At 40.6% G+C, this 9400-nt stretch overlaps 1 protein-coding gene across 1 annotated transcript; it reads right to left on the bottom strand.

The window, feature by feature from the left end:
- Positions 1–1199: 1199 nt before the first annotated feature.
- On the bottom strand, positions 1200–6277 carry LOC117829936 (protein Tob1-like). Its single transcript, XM_034707754.1, has 2 exons — positions 6041–6277; positions 1200–3334 (listed from the first exon to the last, which is right to left on the bottom strand). Exon 2 carries the CDS (start codon positions 3170–3172, stop codon positions 2162–2164), a length of 1011 nt encoding a protein of 336 aa, XP_034563645.1. The 5' UTR covers positions 3173–3334; positions 6041–6277; the 3' UTR covers positions 1200–2161.
- Positions 6278–9400: the final 3123 nt, after the last annotated feature.

The raw sequence follows: 9400 nt of genomic DNA, 5'->3' as shown, positions 1-9400 counted from the left end.
TTTGAAGCAGAGGTGTCACAGCTTAAACACAGCCACTCAAAACTGATCACACTTGTGGCTCATGATGTGAGGAAACCAGTATAAACCAGTTCAGAGAGCACTGGTTGTTGAAGGCTGTACAATGAACAGAAATAATCTGAGAGGCAGAGGAAGAGTGCATGTAATATGTGGTCAAGGAGGTAGAAGAGGGGAGCGAAATCGTGAAAGACAAAGAACAGTAACATCTGATATCTGAGATACTGTGATAGACCATGTTCTTCTCATTTATGTTTGTGTTTACTTTTGGACTGGATACAGGTGCTACATTCATTGAGCCTACAATAAACATTATTTCTATAGCTTGATGTCCTGAGCATTGTGTTTTCAGTTTTTAATGTAGTGTGTAATGACTGCTCAGTATTGTTTTTAATTGTGATTGACTCTGGGTATGATCTGACAACATTGTTTGGTTTTGCAGGAAGAGTCAGAGGTTTGGTAAATGCAGTTTGAAAAATTGTTTTTGTGTGCTTATAGTGTTGAGAAAAGAGTGGTGGATGTCAAGAAATGTGTTTTAGCAATTGAGAAATACTGTAATTAAATAATTCCATATATGTGCTTTTATAGTTTTGATGTCCTTGGTATTAATCTACAGTGTTTACAATAATTACAATAAATACAAACCCTTGAATGAGAAGGTGTTTCCAAACTTCTGACAGGTAGTGTATACATGTTTTGTAATCAAGCTGAAGATGTTTATTGTGTGCGTCATCATTCAGTGCAGACTTCTGATGATTCAAAACACAAAACATACTTTTCAATCAGGAACAAAGAGGCCACCAGTGACAACGAGATAGATCCACCTTCAAAATAAACAAAAGGTAGAGAGAGGCCTTCAATGAAGGAGACAGATCATAAATAGAGCTCCACCTGTCTTCACAGCTAAACGCTCACAGTGACATTAACCTCCACCTTCAAACCCTGAACACATCCGGAGTGTCACTTCATAAAGCTTCAGCTCGCACAGTGGAGTGTACATTTTTAGCCTGAAGTTGCCCTCATGACACACACACACACACACACACAGGCAACTCCAAGCATGTGACCATCAACACCATCACCACTCAGGCTGTCGATTACCCAACAGCCAATCAGGTTAAACATTAAGAGCAGACGTCAGAGTGTAAACAAGCAGTAAAATCAAAGAACGGGCTCTGCACGGATCATGTTCAACTGTAATTTATTTTATTAAAAAGACCAGGGTGCAAATATGAAATTAAAAAAATAAAGACAAGCATATAATTTTTAAGCATTTAATACAAACTTAACAATATAAACTATTTCAGTCCCTCTTGACATGTAAGACACTGACTCAAAATACTTTGTTATACCGTATTTTTTATCAAGTATTGCACAATGTAGGTACAAAATTAATATCCATACGATTACATTTTGTCCATAGTATAGCAAAAATCTTTTTAACCTCTTAACAGAAAATACAATTCATCTCTCAGAAAAAAGCAAATATTCCTACACTTGAATTCCACCACTAAGGAATACTCTGTACACAATCTTCAGAATATTTCATGTATTTTTTTTTAAAGATGGATTTCTTTAACAATTATCTTTAAAAAAAGAAAAATAAGGAAAAGCTGCTGCAGCCATCACAGATCACTGGAGTAGTAAAAAGATATAAATGCAACACCATGTCATAGAAACAATATATACTCTGATATCTTACAAACTCTGTACTAAATTAAATTATACAATTAGAAAAAGACCAAGTAACCCCACTTAGTAGTGCCAATTCATAAAAATTAGCCTTGTCTTACCACCTGTAAAATACTGTAAGAGGCCAAACTTGAAGCTTGTAGTTTTTTTTTTTTTGTTTGTTTTTTTAGTTTTTGGAGAATTTTCTCAACATGGTAAAAAATTTTGTGCTTGGTTGGCAAAAAGGAAAAAGAAAAACAAGGATGCATTTTGAATTGAAGTAACCAAGCTTGGATGTGTTTGTACAACAAGCTTTCAGTAGAAACAAACTCAAGGGGGCACAGTAAAAACACCCTTGGGCACATGCGCTTGACTGACTAGACTAGATCCTTGAAAGTCCAGTTTCTAAGTGTGCGTTTTGTTTTTCCTTCTCTTTGAGCCACCATCATTCATAAATAACATCTCGATGATGAGTTTAGTTAGCCATGACTGGCTGGAATTGCTGGTTAGAATACTGCATGTTGCTCAGACTGAAGTTGAGGCCATCCATAAGGGACTTGTCGTTGAGGCTTCCATAGGCCGCAAACATGTCAAAGGCATTGTTGTACTGCAGGGGGCCGAGTCCCAAGGAGCCCTCCCCGGGGAACACGGCTCCAGGGCTGGCCTGGCCCTGCAGGCTGGGGAACACAAACTCCTTGGCGTTGGGGGAGAGAGCAGAGGCCTTCTGCTGCTGCTGTTGCTGCTGCTGCCCCAGGCCCAGCCCGTACAGTGAGTGCATGGAGGTGGAGATGGCTTTCTGCTTCAGCAGGGTGTTGACATTCAGACCCAGGTTGTTGGTAGGGGAGGTGCGAGCCACCTTACTGCTACTGCTGCTGTTGGCGTTGTTGCCCCGGCCGCTGCTTTTCATCTTAGTGGAGCCAAATTTGGTGGCAGCAAAGGTGGCAGTGGTGAAGGTTAAAGGCTGGGTGGAGCGTGGCATGAAGGAGGGGCTCACGGCAGCAGACTGCCCGAAAGGAGGGGAGGGGGAGCTGGACTCTGAGGAAGCCCCAACAGGGTCGCTGATTGGCATGAAGACCTGTGCCTCAGGGTTAAAGCTGTTCTTGATCTCTTTGTCCAGCTCAGACCCATTCTCATTGTTATCATCCACATATAGCACCTTGACTGGTCCCTTCTCCCCAATCTGGTATGAAACCTCAAAGGGGTCGATCCACACGCTAAGGTCCTGAGGGAGATTATTCCGGACATCTTCGATGTCCAACCCGCTCTCTTTGGCTGCCTGCTCGACCACAGGGTCCACTTTCTCCCCTACATGGATGCACCTGTACCCTGAACCTTTGTATGGCTTATCCGGATACCAGTGGCCTTCATATTTCTTCTTCAGCTGCCTCTCGAGCTCTTCACCGAAGATATTCACACGTCGTCGAGGGAGTTTGTTGTATAAATAGGAAATAATAAAATTGAGTGCTACTTGAATTTCAAGCTGCATAGCTGCTTCAGTGGCGAGGGTGATTCTTTTTCTGTCACAGAGTTTCTTTTTATGAGCGTTGCAAAAACCTCCAAGGCAGCAGTGATCGGCTGAAGGGGAAACTGATTGAGCGCTTCTTTCCAAAATGTATATCCTTCTTGCAGCAGGTTTAGGTTCAGGATCCTGAAACACAACAAAAACAGAGTCATTAATTAATATGGAGGTGTTTGTTTTTAATTCAACACTCAGGGGCGTCAAACTCACTTCAGTTCAGGGGCCACATTCAACCCAAGTTGATCTGAAGTGGGCCAGACCAGTAAAATCAGAACATAATAACCTATAAATAACGACAACTCCAAATGTTTCCCTTTGTTTGAGTGCAAAAAAGTCCATTCTGAAAATGATCACATAGTCACACTATCTTACAAAAACAACTGTTGTATTTTTTGCCATGATGAGTCTCATAATGGGCCGGATATGATATTCTGTAAACACTGACACCTGCTGCGAACACACCAAACACCCAGGTTACCCATTCACCTGACACAGAGTGTAATGTTTATAGCAAAAGAACTGAGATTATAATAATGAAGAAGGTAGAGTTGATTATTTTGGACCCCTCAGCTCCAGCAGGAACAGCCCTCTTGCTGGACAGTGTTGTATGCAGGGGTGTAGTGTTAGTGTTAGTAGTTAGTGGATCATCTTATAACTCTAAAAAGTCTTTATGAATCTCAACCGGATTAAGCAAACAGCAAGTCATCTATTTTATCACTTTGAGAAAAAAAGTCCTGGAAAAAAGTGGCGTTCAGGTGCGCTCCGTCACCACTCTGATTGTATGCGACCCCCAGGGGACGAATTTGTAATGGTAGTTACTTTTATTAAAAATTTGCAGTTAATCCTCCTGTTACCCCCAAATTTACTAACACCGTTTGTCCTTGGGTCAATTTGACTCAAGCAATGTAAACCTCCAGAAACTGATTGTTACCCAGGTGTGTATGTGTCAGGTCATTTATGTTTATGTTGACTACCTAAATAGCCTTTAAATAAAATATATTTCAAGCATAAACATAATTTAAAGCATTTAGAAGGACTTTATTTGTAAAAGAGAACATCAAACTGCTGTGAGTTTGTCATGCTTGAAAATGAGGTCTTGATCTCAATGGGACTTATCTGGTTAAATAAAGGTTAAATAAAAAATAAAATGCTTTCGTCAGCCCTGCCTTGTTTCTATGTTATCAAAACGTATGACACAGGACTCATCATTGAATGTCTTTAGAGACATGGTGGCTGGAAATATTATATCTCAATCTAAAGGTGGTTCGATCCCAGCTCCTGCACTCACATGCGGAAGAGTCCTTGGGCAAGACACTGAACCCCAAATTGCTCACTCTGTATATTTAAGTTATAAACAGTTAAAAAACACCTATGCGTAATTGTATTTAGTACGTAGTCTGACTGTTCTGTTGGATCTGGTCTGCAGGATGCTGAGCCAGACGTCACTGGAATTCCGGTTTCGTAATGCGGTAGTAAACAACGACCAAGCTGACACATAAACTGCTTCTTTAGCATCACTGATTATTTAAAAAGTTAAGAAGTGGTTTATATGGAATTTAATAATTTTCACAGCACATAAAAACTGAGTGCCCCCGTCAAAAAAAAAGAAAAAAGAAAAAGCAGAACATTAGCGCTGTGTATTGTGGGGAACAGTACGTGAAGGAGACTGGTCTGCTGCATACTGAGACATGTTCCTGAATCAGTACAACATCCAGGTAGTTTTGGCATACTGCAGATTTTGTTCTCATTCACATGGTACATACTGAATTTTGGCCAAATCAGTACGTACTGCTAGTATAGTAGGAGGTTTGAAAACAGCCTTTGTAATTTTTTTCACTTTGCAATGTCGTTCTGAGGGCCAGATTGGAACCTCTGGGGGGGCCGGTTTTGGTCCGCGGGCCTTGTGTTTGACACCCCTAACATCTCATGTGAATCAGCTCCTAGTGCTTGGTTTCCAGCCTTCACTCCCCCCTGTGCCTGAGCCCAGCACTGCTCCATCTCAGCTGCACAATATCAACAGCTATAAATAAACAGAGGCCACTGACTCAGAGCCGGTGTCAGCACAGTGTGCTACCCTGGGACTGGATACGCACGCGTGGATGACCTCTGCGGAGGGCGGTGGATCCGGATCTGATAGCAGGTGTCAATAGTCAGAAGGATTTCCAATTTATTTTGTTAAAACCGAAGTGAAGGGTTTTCTACTGTGGAGAGAGGAGAGCACGTACAAGCCTACGACGAGGATTCCTGTTACATAATCCACATTCAAAGTCTAACCACGACCATAAACCCGCACCACAAGACATTCACTCACTGGCAGCACGACAGGGACAATAAATGCAAACCCGACTAGCTTTCTCGTCACGTCCAGCCTGATCCAGCTCCCTCTCTCTCTCTCTCTCTCTCCCCCTCTCTCTACCCCCCCTCTCCCTCTCTCTCTCTCTCCAGCTTAATGAAGGGTGTGAACACAGAGGAGCAAGCTAGCTATCAGGACGACAGATCCTGTTAATGTTTAGCCCGAGCAGCTGGTAATCAGCGTCTCCTCGCTGTGACATTGTGTCCAGCTCACATAAGACACACACTGCTGACAGCGTCACACACACAGCTGTCACACACACACGCAGACACACACACACACACACACACACACAGCTGTTATTCAGTACATTTAATCTGCGCAGAGTCCACCGAGCTGGTAGCATTTCAATAAGCTAGGTGGCTACAGCCTGAGGATGTCGACATGACTATCACTAATCGGTGTTATTTCGAGTATAATGAAGATAAACACATTGATTCATCACAAACACGCACGTAGAGCTGATATTAATATTAACTTACATGGAAATTCACAGCTGATCCTTCATGCAGGAGTCAAATCCGTCCGCACAGACACGAAGCTAGCACAGCCTCTTGATATTATTTCTTGAAGGAGTTAAAAAATGATGTTATAGTTCTCCAGGCGATTCTTTGTCTTCTGTATCTTCTTCTTCAGGTTATATTTCAATTCCGATTCACAGGCTAGCAAGCCAACTCCCCACAGCCTGGGAGTTTTTACAACTCTGCCCTTTAAAACTTGGGCTGGTTTGTTTATATAGTAGTCCTCCGCCACGGACATGGAGGGGGTGGTGATGCGGCTCGCAGAGGTCAACACCCAGTAACGCGCTCCCATTGGCTACAAGCTGCTTCGTCATCAACAACGACGCGAACTCGCTCTCTGATTGGATGGTTCTGTGCTCAATCATCCGCATTGGTTCTATTTACGGTAGTGCTTTGCCTTTCATGTGTTGTGGACTATTTAACTCGAGCAGAATCACCGAGAATATCTTTTTAAAAGCGTTTGTGGTTTAATGTGATTCATTTAATATCATTTCTAAACTATTAAACGACGGTACAACTAAAAACTGAGAGATGACATGTTTGTTTTATGTCATGACGAGCTTTTTTTAAACATCCTTTTAGTTAGAGGTGGAACAAGGAGTTCATTGTAGCCTAATGATATTGCTCAACAGTCTGTACAGCGGATGTTTCCAGCCTCTCACCATAGACCTGAAATAACATATGCCTCTGCTGTTTGCACTACAGGGTTAAAGTGAGCTGGATAGTCCCTGTGGCGGAGGGACACACCTGACACTGCTTGTGTTCCTGCTCCTCACCAATGACATTTTGATGTTCCCTGAGCCAGCTGAAGCGGTGTGCCTTTACAGCCTCCCCCTTACGAAGAGTGCCGTTTTATGATACAGCACAATTTCATCCCCTTTCTAACAAAACAGATGGAATCTCATAATTACCATCTGTGTAAATATTGACATTCTTATCGTGCTGTGTACCTGTGATAAAATTCCCTTCATTACAAGGTCTGTGGACTGTGAAAAGAAAATGTTACACAATGGCTTCTCAGCGGCTGTGCAGAGCAGGGTTTAAGCTCTCCCCTGTCAGGCCTAAGGTGTTTGACGCCACAGCCTGTTCTTACCTAACATGGGCTCTTGCACTGTGTGTTTGCACAATAAACACAATGCCACATGAATTATACAGCTGGGAGGAAGGCGGTGGGGGCGATGGAGGGCAAGAAAGGAGACAGTCTGTTTTTTTGATTTTTTTTGGAGGGGGGAGCTTAGATACAGAAGTATCTCCTTCTGACTCAAATCCCTCTCTGAATGTTGATCCACCGAGCTGCCTGCTCCTTACAGGCTGGGAGTCAATACAGTTTCAGAGGCATATGATTTGTCTGAATCAATAACAATTTACTCAGACTGTCTGTTGTCCAGGGCATACTTCCTATTTAATCATGATACTAGAAATGATGAAAAAGGAAACGCTCTTCCCTTCTTTCCCTGCTGAGCTAAAATAAACATATATGCTTCAAAGTACATTATTCACAATGGCAAACATCAGAGTAGCTTTGGACAGTGTGTTATATCCCCAGTAAGGAAATTGGCTTTCCTGCAAAAAGCCAGCCTTAAAAAACAATAAAAAATATGCAAAATGTGAGGTATATTACTTAAACTAAGCAAAATTATCTGCCAACAGAACAAGACAATTTGGCTTGTCAAGACTTTCTGAAACAAGTAAAAATATCTAACCTAAATGAACCCAGAAATACCCTAAAATTTGTGTATTTTCACTAATAACAAGTGCATTTTTCTTGATAGAAATAGAAAATATGAGACTTCTTTTCTCAATATGTTGAAAAATATTCTTAAATTAAGTAAATGCTAGTTCCATTATCTTGACATAATGACATGCACTAGGCATTACATTTCTTGAAACCAGCAAAGTTATACTAAAAACTAATTTACTTTTCTTAATGGAAAGACAGAAATTAGGAATATATTTCTAATTATGTAGGATCATTTTCTTAAAATTCTTAAATGAGCCAAAAGCTGTGGAATTCATAAATCATATTAATGCCTTCTAATTTGGAAGAACGTGAATGCAATTATTTCAGTTTGAAACGGTTTGAAATGTTAAATGTTTGAATGTTAAGTGTCAGTTTACAGTACTGTGCCAACTGTGCTAAGCTATAGTAGTACAACTTTTTTTTACGTTTCATTGAACATAAAACAGTGATTAACATTTGGCTGTCATTTGTTTTAATTGTGTAAAGAGATACAAATGTGTCAAAGTAATTATTTCTTATTTCATGCTTGAAATAGGAAATTGTTACTTTGAAAAAGCAGTTTAATATGTGTGAGTGTTGAAGAAACAGCTTTGGAACAGTTGATATTCTAGTTTCAAGCATGTATTACTCAATAAAGGTCAAAATCTCAGTAACAAGCTGTACTATCTTACTGAGATCATTTAGGACCAAAACACCCAAAACAAGTGAAACACTCTAACATAGAAACTGCTTAGTTAGAAAAACTATCTTATCAGGCAAAAAATAAGCAAATTTCACCCTAATCTGAGATATTCAATCTTACTTAGATTTCAGATTTTGTAGAGTAAACAGAATCAGCACACTGCAAATAATTTGGCACCTGCCAAGATTTTAATCATTAGATTGAGACATGTTAGATGAATGACCTTGTTTTTAGAGTTCTTTACTTGTTTTTAATCTTTGTATGTATAGTTGAATCTTAAACTGATTATGAACATGTCTTTTTTTTGTCTCAGTTGGTCAGGGAATCTTAAACTGAGTGAATGACTGTTAAATTAAGCTACATTGGTTGTCTCACCTAAAGTTCAAGATTGAGTAACAAAACAACCTCCAGTCTAAGAATATGAGTCAATGCGGAAGTGCTAAAAAACTGCAGTTCATCAAGGATCCACTTGAGGCTGGCTCCAGAAGTACCGGAAACCACATACACATGAATGGGAAAAAGACGATCTTTACAGCAGAAATAAACATGTTTACAGCCTGGTACAAAAGATGAGTGCAGTCTGGATAGCTCATTTCTCGATCGGCACACACTGTAATGGGGGTGAATTTTTTCTAACGCTGCAATTTCAAAGATATTAAGATTACGAGTCTTCCAATGAGAGGCACAGCTGACTGCGGGAACACTGCAGCTGTTGGCTAGGAGGCTCAAACTCCACCTCTTTATGTCACACTTGCTCGACAGAAGCAATATGGCTGCCGCCGATGATTGGCCTGAAAAAGCTCATCAGAAACAGATGGGTGACGTCACGGATATTACGTCCATATTTTATATAGTCTATGGTAACAACTTCAAGTTGCTTGATTTAAGAATAACACAT

This window comes from Notolabrus celidotus, chromosome 18 (assembly GCF_009762535.1).
Source record: "Notolabrus celidotus isolate fNotCel1 chromosome 18, fNotCel1.pri, whole genome shotgun sequence".
Taxonomy (NCBI): Eukaryota; Metazoa; Chordata; class Actinopteri; order Labriformes; family Labridae; genus Notolabrus; species Notolabrus celidotus.
This window is presented reverse-complemented; position numbering and strand designations above follow the sequence as displayed.

Coding starts and splice junctions, on each gene's coding strand:
- LOC117829936 (XM_034707754.1), bottom strand. CDS start 3,172: ATGCAGCTTGAAATTCAAGTAGCACTCAATTTTATTATTTCCTATTTA.